General features: G+C 33.9%; 2 protein-coding genes across 4 annotated transcripts; one reads left to right on the top strand and one right to left on the bottom strand.

Annotated features, from left to right (window-relative positions):
* Window positions 1-717: 717 nt before the first annotated feature.
* LOC112733465 (cold-responsive protein kinase 1) lies at window positions 718-5076 on the top strand. Of its 3 annotated transcripts, none has more exons than XM_025782422.3 (7): window positions 741-995; window positions 1823-1930; window positions 2506-2618; window positions 3285-3495; window positions 3597-3834; window positions 4193-4343; window positions 4505-5076. In XM_025782422.3, exons 2-7 carry the CDS (start codon window positions 1858-1860, stop codon window positions 4817-4819), a joined length of 1101 nt encoding a protein of 366 aa, XP_025638207.1. In that variant the 5' UTR covers window positions 741-995; window positions 1823-1857; the 3' UTR covers window positions 4820-5076. The 3 variants fall into 3 exon arrangements, with proteins under 3 accessions (XP_025638210.1, XP_025638207.1, XP_025638208.1); XM_025782423.3 differs by having other exon boundaries at window positions 745-995; window positions 2481-2618; XM_025782425.3 differs by lacking the exon at window positions 2506-2618 and having other exon boundaries at window positions 718-995.
* A 963-nt stretch (window positions 5077-6039) lies between these two features.
* LOC112733466 (clathrin light chain 2) lies at window positions 6040-8466 on the bottom strand. Its single transcript, XM_025782426.2, has 3 exons — window positions 7862-8466; window positions 6824-6977; window positions 6040-6745 (listed from the first exon to the last, which is right to left on the bottom strand). The coding sequence occupies exons 1-3, from the start codon at window positions 8194-8196 to the stop codon at window positions 6311-6313; spliced, it is 924 nt and encodes a 307-aa protein (XP_025638211.1). The 5' UTR covers window positions 8197-8466; the 3' UTR covers window positions 6040-6310.
* Between the last annotated feature and the right edge of the window lie 2789 nt (window positions 8467-11255).

The following is an 11255-nucleotide window of genomic DNA, read 5'->3' as shown; positions in this document are numbered from 1 at the left end:
AGTCTCTATAGTTTTATCAAATTTATAACTAGATTTTTATATTTTTTTTAATTAGATTTTTCTATTATTTTTAAAAATTTTAATTAAATTTTTTTATTAAAAATATTAAAATTAATAGAATATTTTTTTAAAAATATATATAATCAAAGATTTAATTAAATCTTTAATTATAGATACTATTTTTAATTTACAAAAAATATTTTATTAATTTTAATATTTTTATATTAATAAAAATCTAATTAAAAAATTAAAAATAATATAAAATTTTAATTAAAATAATTATAAAAATTTAATTATAAATTTAATAAAATTATAGAACAAAATGATTAATTAAACTTAAAAAAAAAAGAGTTAACACTAGTTAAACCACGAGGAGGAGAAGAGGGAGGTGCTGCATAAACGAAACAAGAAAGGTGAAAACCGTCGCTTTCGGCCTCCCAGAATAGTTTTTAGTTTTTACAAGTCCCAAGTGGGAACGGAACTCTCTGTTTTCAGACTTAGCTCAACAAAACGACGAACAAACAGACATAAACATCTAAACTAGTATATAATTTACTTAATTATATTTAAAAAATATTAGAAATATCAAAATTTATTAATGTTAATTATTATTTAATTATTAATTTAATAATAAATTTTGATTATCATCTAGCCTTTCTTATATTTAAATTTGCAAATTGCAATACTTAACAAAGAAAAACACAGTAATAAAATATTAAAAGGAAAATATAAATATCTGTATGAAGGCTTTAAGTCACTAAGTCATAGATGAAGAAGGAAGAAGCGAGTCGGTCACACCATACGTGTCGTGACAAGCCCTCACTCGCTCCTTGCTCCTTTCTCTTCAAAATGTCAACCACCACGCGCCTTCAGTTTCCTTTTTTGTTATATTATTTTTCTTCAATTCAATGATTTACCCACCGTTTCTTGCCATTCCTCAGTCGTCTTCTTCTTTTTGTGCTCCGCTATTCACCTTCATCGTTGGCAAAATTGAGGTGATTCTTCTATTATTTTGTTTGATTATTTGTTTGTTTGTTTTCTTCTCAAGTCTTTGCTGCTGCTTTTTGTTTTTTTTTTTTTTCATGTCTTAATTTTGTTGTTGAATTTCAACTTATTATTATGAATTATCAACTGAAACTGGAGCTGTATTTTTCTCTGGAGAGTGGGTGTGTTATGATTTCAGAGGCAATAGGCCAATTTTCAGTTTTATTGTAAACCGGTAACCGGAAATTAAAAAGCTTTAGGTTACTTTGGCAAAATTCTTCAAGTCAATGCTAGTGGCAGTGGATCTTGTTTCATAAATCGCGATGAGGTTAGAAAATTTTGCAAACTAGAATCATCATGCTGTTTAGGGTTTGATATTTTGATGAGAAGGCACCATGCATGTTGTTTTCACCCCAAATCTTATTAAGGATGTAAGCTGCGATCTCTAATTTTCTATGAGAATCATTAACATGAAAAGAGGTTGACCTTTTTACCCCTTTTTTTAAAAAAATAAAATAAAATTTTGTGGTCTTCAACCCATATGCATTTTTAGATTTCAGTTTGTTAGGACGTTATACCGGAAATTCCAAATCAATATATCAAGTGGAGCACTGGCTTGAATCATTTCCGTTTTTTGTTTTGTGGTTTTTGCACGCCATTTGAGGCTTGCAAACAGCTGTTTAAGTGAACCATGTCTTGAGTTACTTCCTGCCACGAACGGCGAGTTTCGGTGGGGAAAATTTAAACCAAACATGTTTGCTGGAGTGTGTGCTTGAGTTCCCATGCTTGAATGTAAATATGGCAGTTCACTTATGTTAGAATATGATGTGTAATTCAGGCTGCAGAGTATAGCAGTCACATTCGAGGATCATTATGAGTTGTGGCTGCTTTGGAGCCTCAACTCTCAAGAAGAAAAGTCCTTCTCCTACTCCCAATGAAATTGACGGTGAGGCCCTAGTGATTAATTATTTTCATACTTTTAGATAACCTTCAATAATGCCTAATGGCAGAATATTGTGTAGTTCCCTATACATTTTCTGGACTTCTCATCAGCATGTTGTTTTTAGCTGCTAGAAATTTAGCCGAAAAAAATTATTGAATAAGTTAAATTTAATAACAAAGGGAGAGGAGGACAAAATCTAGGTCCAGCATGTGATTTCATTCTGAGTTGTATGTTAATATTTGTTCAATTTGAGTATTGGCAAGTAGGCTTATCTTGGTTTATGTTTACTGCTCATAGGAAGGTCTAACAAGCAAAAGAACTTTACCAGAGTCGTAGTAATCTACTGATATTAATGCCTATTTAGTTTTTTAACCAGCAAAAACATAACCAGATTACTATTGACAGCAGAGATCCTTTGACTTGTTTCACTGGCTGGTTTATATTTGATAAGAAATGTTGCTACGGTTTGTTCAAAATTTCTGAGACAATAGTTGTTAATACTTCTATATATACAATGTTACCCATTTATCGCTATGTTTAATGCCTTATGCAGTTCATATACTTGTGCTGTTACTCAGGCTATCCACTTGATAATGTTAGACATTTCTCTGACAAAGAACTGAGATTGGCTACTGATAATTATCATCCAAGATATAAGATAGGACGAGGAGGTTTTGGAATTGTTTACAAGGTATTCAGGTCAATGACTCATGTATAAGTTGAAACTTTGTGGAACTACTATGCATGTTGATCAGTTAGAATTACAAGGATGATTCCTTGGGGGTGCTAAACTGCTAATGTCTCAAATCTCCATAGTCAATGCTATAGTCCTTTTCCATTTTCTTCCTTTCTTTTATATTGAATTATGAATTAATAATTCCATTATAATGCAAGTGCCAATTTTAGGCCTGTTAGGCATTTGGTTATTGCAATGAAAAGGCATTACATTCTTATTGAGGCAGTAAAAACATCTTTACATACAGAAACGAAATGTTGATAAGCTTACCATAAATTTAATTTTCTTATGCTTATGCACCATAAAAAAGATTAGACTGGTTTTTCAGAGCATCAACTTTGCAAGTTAATCCTTCAGTGAGTATTTATTAAGTATTTGACAAAACCTTAAAATGAAAGGCTACCTATAGAATGATACAAGAAATAATTACATCTTCGATCACCTAATCATCCCCTCTACAAACCTGGTTGATTTATTTTTTAAAAGTAGAATTGTATAAATTACGATGGCATTGTATATATGATAGCTTACTTAAGCTGAGTCATAGTACTAGTTCAAATAAATAATGTGACATTTTATCTTTTTATGTTTCACTAAACACCTATGTTGAACTTTTCATAGGGAACCTTAAAAGATGGGAGACAAGTAGCAGTGAAGACCCTTTCAGCTGGGTCAAGGCAAGGAGTTCGTGAATTTTTAACTGAGATTAAAACTATATCAAATGTTAAGCATCCAAACCTTGTTGAATTGGTCGGTTGCTGTGTTCAAGGACCTAATCGTATACTAGTCTATGAGTATGTGGAAAATAACAGCCTTGATCGTGCATTACTTGGTAACTTTGAGTAATGCTTTGTCGTAAATTATGAAATAAAATACTAAGATTCACATTCTGATGAGAGAATCAAACATGTAACCTTTTCCATCTTTGTTTAGGCACAAGGAGTATAAACATCAGACTAGACTGGAGAAAAAGATCTATTATTTGCATGGGCACTGCAAGGGGTCTTGCATTTCTTCATGAAGAACTTGTGCCACACATCGTGCACAGAGACATCAAAGCCAGCAACATACTACTCGACACAGACTTTAATCCAAAAATAGGAGATTTTGGGTTGGCTAAATTGTTTCCTGATGACATCACTCATATTAGCACAAGAATTGCTGGAACAACGTATGTTATAGTTCGGACTCCTATCATTTTTAAATTCTTGATTTTGTTAGTCTTAGCTTTGGAGAATTTATACTTGTAAATTATAATGCCTTAAACCTATTATTTTAGGCATTTCCTTCTCTGACTATATGCTTGTGATAGACTTCAATTTTTTGTGTTCATCTATAATGTATTAATGTTCTTCATAAAGGTGAAGCAAAAATGTTAGTTTGTTGCCCCAACCCTCACTGTGTTGTTAATACATTGGGATTTTTCTTATTTATTTTCTTTCTGTCAAGATTTTTAAAAATTTTTCAACCCTCAATTGGACTATGGAACTCACCAATATGTTATCCTGTTTTGGTTTTGATTTGCACAGTGGTTACTTGGCGCCTGAATATGCAATTGGTGGCCAGTTAACCCTGAAGGCTGATGTATATAGTTTTGGGGTTCTTATACTTGAAATAGTTAGCGGCAGAAGCAGTTCAAGGACAAACTGGGGAGACTCATACAAACTCCTCTTGGAATGGGTAAGTGCATAACATCCTGTATTCATGCATTTTATGTTTGCTGATTTTCTATGCTGATAAATTTTGGTTTTGCTGAGGGCACTGGTTAAAGAATCAACAAAAAGAAAGATTCTAAGTTTTTGCCATATCCAATTCATTGAATATTATGTTCACGATAACAGGCATGGCAACTCCATGAAGAGGGGAAGTTGGTGGAGCTTGTGGATCCAGAAATGGGAGAGTTTCCTGAGGAAGAGGTGATTAGGTACATGAAGGTAGCATTCTTCTGCACACAAGCAGCTGCAAGCAGAAGGCCAATGATGTCACAGGTTGTTGATATGCTGTCCAAGAAAACAAAGCTCAATGAGAAGCAACTCACAGCACCAGGTTTCTTCCAAGACTCAGGAGAGTCCTCTCTAAAGAAGTCTTCTGGTGAGTCCACAAGCTATCAGTTTAGCTCTACCCCTGCCAGTATTACTCAGGTCAACCCCCGGTAAAGCTAATATCAAATAAAATCAAATAAATCCTGTTGTGAATTGTAGATTTCAAAAAAGAAAAGAAAAAAAGGAAATCAAAAGAGAGATGGCAGCTTCTTCTTCCCCCTTTTTTTTTTTAGAGTGAAAAAAATGTGATAGGGTTTTTTCTTTTCTTTTAGTTGTAATTTTAATTTTTGGAATATAATGTGGCAATTGAAATTAAGTAACTGCATGGGAGAGCATATTGAAATAAGAGGTAGATATTTGTTTGGAATGTATCTTAATTTACTTCATTTCTTACAGAAGGCAAAACTAAGGATCGAACTTTAGTTATTTCGATCATAGAAGTTCTAGTACCATGTCATAATACCACTCTTTCCAAAATCTTAAGTTGATAAGAGGAAGGAAAATGAATAGTTATATATTTAACAATGGCATCGAGAAAGAAATTGGAGAAATTCCAAAACACCCAATTCAAGATTATTGATATGTAGATAAGCTGTTAGATATAGGCTCACTGATTGATAATGTATTTGTGTTCACAAATCACAAGCTCAAGATAATTATGAATTTAGACGTGAGAAGATTGTAATAAAATAAAGAGATTCATCATCATTAAATTTGTAATTTTTATTGTATATGAATTTTTACTATCTTCATTTAAAAATAATTAACCTCTTGATTTATCATTTTGGAGGAGCTTATCCCAATATTATTGTGTTGTTTTGGTTGGTTGTGGGCTTCGGCTCTATTTATTCATGACAATAAAAAGGAAAAAAAAAAAAAAACAAATCAATTAAGCATGAACCAGACGAACCAGTAACCACATCCACCAAAAAAATAAAATAAAAATTGTAAAATGCTGTACCCAAAAACTTTATTTACTTTCCCAGTTCCACATTATAATCATAAAATAAATATGCAATATTTCGTACTAAAAAGAGTGAAACATTGAATTATATTCTAGTTTATCGAACTTTGTTATTAGGATTTGGAATTAATTTCAAAACAAAGAAAAATATTTAAGATTTATGAATGAAAAATATTTTTTAACTTTGTATCCATGGTGGCAAGTGGCTATAGTAGATTAGTAATAGTGAAATAAAGTATTGGGTAAACAAGGGGGAGAGAGAGAGCAAAAGTAAAACCCGAGAATGTTAAATACTTGCAAATAATATAAGAAACAGACCAGACAGAAAATCCGATACAATGAAAGCAATTAAAACAAACGACACCCGAAGTAAAATCCATAATCACTCAAGTATAAAAACAAATTCTCGTTGTATCAAAACCGATGAACACTGAATTTCCATGGTCAAAGGTCAAAGCAAGTAAAAAATAATGGATTTTGATAGATACAAAATCATAATGTTGTAAAAATGAAAAATATAAAAATAGCGAATCAATGAGCCATAGAAACTAAAGAGAAGAACAAAAGATATCCGCAAAGACTTCACTGAGAAGGGCGACAGCAGAAATGAGGTTCTGAGAAAGCCAAAGTGATGTGCAGAATTATGTAGCAGATTGCTCCTCAGTGGAAGGAGCTTCTTTTTGGGGTACCTCTGCAGTGCCATTATTGGTGGCAGCATCCTTCGGTTGCGATGCAGGTGCACCTTCTGGTGCAGGCTTCCCATCTTTAGATGCTGTTTCTTTTGCATCCTTGCCATCTTTGGGGCCTTTGGCAGGTGCAGGTGGAGGCGGCATCATGTGAGGGGGTGGTGTGTGTTTCAGCTTCAACAGTATCTGCCGCATCCTTGCAAGATCCGTGGGTTTGCCGGGTTTTGGGCCTTGGATAACTGTAATTGATGGCTTATTCTCCTTATCCTTATCCTTCTTGCCTCTCCTCTTTTCAATGTTGGGAACCTCACGGGGAATGATCTCCCCAATTGCTTTCCAGTAATTTTTGTCGGCCTCTTTGTGGAACTTCTCTTGATTAGCTAAGTATAGCTGTTCCATAAGCGAATTTTATTATAGAATTAGAAGACAGGAAGGAAGTGAATAATGATGATGATGATGATGTTTTACCTTCTCCCTTTCTCTGTTTTGAACCTTGTTAGTCTCAACATTAAGCTTCCTTTTCTCATAGAAAGCCACCTTATATTCCTCAGCTTCCTCAATAATCTTCGATCTCATTTCTTTCTCCCTTTTCTCCTTCTCCTCTAACTGAATGGCATTTTGCCTGCATAAGGAATTCATTTTTCACAACTGGGTTCCGCAAACATGTAATTGACCTTAATTGACCTAAGATCATATTGTAAGCAACACAGTTGTACTACCATTAAGTTCAAGAATAATTTTCCCCAGATAACCAAACACAAAACCTAAGAATAAACTGTCAGGAGGACTTGATGCAATCCTCATCAAGCTTTATCAGTGTCATGTTATTTCATAAATTACTTCCATGAACTAGTCAAATATTGTCAACTAGGGTATGATCATTCCACTCCAAACAATCAACAATTACCACTCCCCCATGGCCCCATCACTTGCTCCAACATAATGGAATATAAGAAAGATCATGAAGCTCTAGAATCAGCTTTGACTAAGAGGTCCTATGACCCTATCCAACAACTAAAATTTGATAGCGACTTAAACCTCAAAAGCCCCTCACCATGCAATAACTATAGAGATCTAACTTCCAAGGGAAAAAGTTCGCTGTAATTGAAAGTGATACTATATATAATCTCCATAACAGGTTCAAGCAAACCTGTTCCTACTTACAGTAAGAACTGATCAACATTGATAATAAATTTCAGCTTGAGAGAGAGAGAGAGAGAAATCATCTTATATAATACACACAGCTCAAGTACAAATTGAAGTGAACTTGGAATAAATTAGGACTAGTCAATTCGCTTTCTTTCTGATCCTAGCTGATCACAGAAAACTCAATTGAAAGACCGAACTTTGGGATCAAGCATTGCACTAAACTTCCGACTTAGAGCAAAATCAAGTTAGATCTAAGCAGATTCAGACGAGATCTGACAAAATTTCACAAAAACAAATTCTAATCAACAAAGCGAGACGAGAGAGATAGAGAGAGAAAGAGAAATCCGAAACACTCACCGGCGCCACTCACGAAGGGCGTAACCTTCCTCCGGTCCCATCTCTGCGGGCGCTGGAAGCACCGGTCCGTCTGAGACGAAAACGCCGTCGTCGTGGTAGCCGTTGCCGTTACCGTTTTCTGCTACATGCACCGGTTCGAAGGGAGACTGGGAGTAGCTTGGATCCGGATCGCTGAACCCGAAGATGTTCGGCGATGCAGCCGGAGAAGTGTGGTCGACGACGGGAACATCGCCGCCGGAGAAGCTGGAGTAGCCGCCGTATCCGGAGAAGTTGTCTTCGTCGGCGTGGTTTTGATGGTGATCGGAGTCGACGCTGAAGGTATCAAAGGCAGACATGTCTTCTGTCTCTATGCTGTTTTTGTTCTCTCTCTCTTCTGTACAAAGATGGGTGCTTCGTTTGTTTAGCTTAATTGAATAATTGTATTCAGAGAAAGAGAGACAGATGCTGTTAGAAATTGGAACTTTTATTTGACAAATAAATACCCAACGCTGAAAAGAATTGAAAATAAATGGAAAAAAGTTAATTATTCATTTATTCGCGCAAGGGTCTTTTATAGTGAAAACGTTTAATTTATTTTTTGTTCCATTTGATTTTGATTTGAGTTTAATTTTAATGCATGACTTTATCAAATTGATTTATATATTTAGAGAATTTTTAAAATAATATATTTTAAAAATTAATTGTTTTTAATTATCGTAAAAGTATACTGTTATTATTTGTAAAACTCTCTTGTATTAATAGTGTATAAAAATTACTTTTTTTCAATAAAAGAAAGAATCACTTTTACATCTCATAACAACTTTTATCATATTGTTAATTTGTTATTATCATTATTTTGGTAGGGGAATGGAAAGATGAACCAATGCTCAGTTAAAATTCAGTATATATATATATATATATATATTATTTAAAACTGAAATGCAACGATGCTGTCTTTTTTACACAAGAATGTAGAGAAATTTTACGGATATGTAGAACTACTAATTGCTGCTGAGATATTTTTAATACTTGGATTAGCACTTGATCAATTCAATTAGGTATGAATATCATTAAATATGCATAACTTCCATCGAATTTAATTAGTTTGTTGTTTAATCAATCAGTTAATTATTGATGATGATTATGTTTCTTTTTTTTTTTTTTTTTTTGTGGGGAAGGGGAGTTTTGACTTTTGAAGGTGGAAGGGGATGATGATAAAAACTATAATACACCTTGTATAGATTAATTCCAATTGTGTGGAATGAATAATCATAAACACCAAATATTGGTGAAACTAAGCAAGTAATGGAACTCAATAAAAATTGCAACAATTAACTGCAATTTTCTTTACAAGGACGGAATATTAATTTGACATCATACATCGTTTAATCAAATTCGCTATAAGCTGGTTAACTTAATGAATGATGTGAACATTGCTAGAATACGTATTGATCAACAAAGTGTATTATTGTGACTGAAATATTATGTTAATTCCAATTTCTAACTATGCTGCCAAGATGTGCATTAAAAAGATAAAACTGTATGTGAGGGCTACCTCATTGCATCTTCTAGATCCAATTCCAAGCATGCATTGAGAGAATGAGCATAAGATGTGAATATCTTCCAAATTCTTTTCAGATATCAACCTTTATTTGTCTGAGGATCTTGATCTGATGCAGGAAGTGGGAGCTCTACGTTGGCTGTGGATTCGCTCGCGAAAAACAACCACCACGAGCTCTACTTTGGCTCTGGATTCGGTTGCAAAAGACAACACGCATGGCGAGTAACATATTCTGATATGCATGAGCCAACACTAGCCACACTCTGAAGTAGAAAGAAAAACATGGTAGGCTTTCCAAGGAACAGGAGAAGCCTGCATTCCAGGAATACCAAGCAGTAGAAGTAGCAAGAGTGTGCAGATATTCCTGCATGACACAATCACAAGGTAAGTTATGCTTTTCATAGGTGATTACACTGCAAAAGAATCTCACCAAATTATTTTTCCAAATTCGAAAGAAACAGTGGCAAGATTTTAAAGTTGTGCAGTCCAAGATTTGCAGACTAGAGATATGGATTCAATCATATAATTGGAAAAAGAACTATATACCTGCAAATAGACGCGAGTCAGAACTGTGCGCTCTATCCTGCAATCCCATTGTAGGTGTTTGTGGCTTCTTGATGATGATCTGAGAATGCTGGAACAATCTCAGGATGAACTTTTTGTTAGAGTATAATTATGATCAATTAGCATTATTTAACATATCTGAATATTTATTATAAGATATTACGTTTTTATTATTTCGATTCACTTAACACTTATAAATACCCTTCTATATTATATCATTCTACACAACTTAAATATTCACAAACCTTTTTCCTATTGGGTAATACTAGAGAGACAAAAAAAAACAGCCAAAATTTGCCTTATTTAGTATTTATTAATTGTCGTAACAATTAATGAATGCTAAATAAAGCAAATTATGGCTGTTTTTGATTAATTTTCTTTGGTTACCAAATATTTCCGTTTCCTATTACTCCCTCTTCCCTTTCTAACACTTTTGGTACCTGCTTCAGTATAAATTGTCATCTCAGTACCAATCGATCTCTGCCATCACACACAACATTCATTGTAGATCTACCTCGTTCTACATGAGTGCCATTTTTTTTTTATCTTTTTGATGGCATGTTATTATCAGCACTTCATCCAAGATTATTATTCTGGTGATGCAACACAATAGTAGTCAAGTTGTGATGGAAGTAAATAGGGCTACACACGGATCGGATCGGATACAATATTCGCTTTTTTTCAGGTTAGATTGCGGATCGGATCGGATCGGATATCGGGTATATCCGCATAATTCAAAAAAACAAATTTAAGATTTTGTTTGGCTGTTTTTACAAAAAAATCCAGAAAATTCATTTTTCACCTGTTTAATCCTATTTACTTCTAAAATATTATTAATAAAAGTTCTCTTAAATAACAAAAACAAAATAATAACACAAGATTTAAGTTTAATTATTTTAAGTTGAAGTACAACATAAAAAATTAAAAACAAAATATCATAAAATTCATAAAATAACACACTAAAATTCATATCACATTAGGGTTTACTTTCTTAAACTATGCTATTTATATGAGATGTGCGGATATGCGGATTTGCGGATCGGATCCGCGGATATTACTGCCAAATCCGCAATCCGATCCTATTATAGTGCGGATCGGATGACTCTGCGGATTAGATAATATCCGCAAAATTCGGATCGGATGCGGATAATTACCGCGGATATTATCCGATCCATATGCAGCCCTAAAAGTAAATGTGAGGATTAGGATTTCGGGCCTGCTACACATACAAGCAAAAAGGCCCTACAAGTTTTACAAGTTTCCAGCCCACACTTCATTCACACACGCACT

The sequence above is a fragment of the Arachis hypogaea genome, chromosome 13 (genome assembly GCF_003086295.3).
Source record: "Arachis hypogaea cultivar Tifrunner chromosome 13, arahy.Tifrunner.gnm2.J5K5, whole genome shotgun sequence".
NCBI lineage: Eukaryota > Viridiplantae > Streptophyta > Magnoliopsida > Fabales > Fabaceae > Arachis > Arachis hypogaea.
This window is presented reverse-complemented; position numbering and strand designations above follow the sequence as displayed.

Bases quoted from the DNA above. Each gene is read 5' to 3' on its own strand.
- LOC112733465 (XM_025782422.3), top strand. From the start codon at position 1,858: ATGAGTTGTGGCTGCTTTGGAGCCTCAACTCTCAAGAAGAAAAGTCCT. The intron at 3,496-3,596 runs GTAACTTTGAGT...ATCTTTGTTTAG, and splicing joins CCTTGATCGTGCATTACTTG to GCACAAGGAGTATAAACATC. The intron at 3,835-4,192 runs GTATGTTATAGT...TGATTTGCACAG, and splicing joins ACAAGAATTGCTGGAACAAC to TGGTTACTTGGCGCCTGAAT.
- LOC112733466 (XM_025782426.2), bottom strand. From the start codon at position 8,196: ATGTCTGCCTTTGATACCTTCAGCGTCGACTCCGATCACCATCAAAAC. The intron at 6,978-7,861 runs GTGAGTGTTTCG...TTCCTTATGCAG, and splicing joins GCCCTTCGTGAGTGGCGCCG to GCAAAATGCCATTCAGTTAG. The intron at 6,746-6,823 runs GTAAAACATCAT...CTTATGGAACAG, and splicing joins AAAACAGAGAAAGGGAGAAG to CTATACTTAGCTAATCAAGA.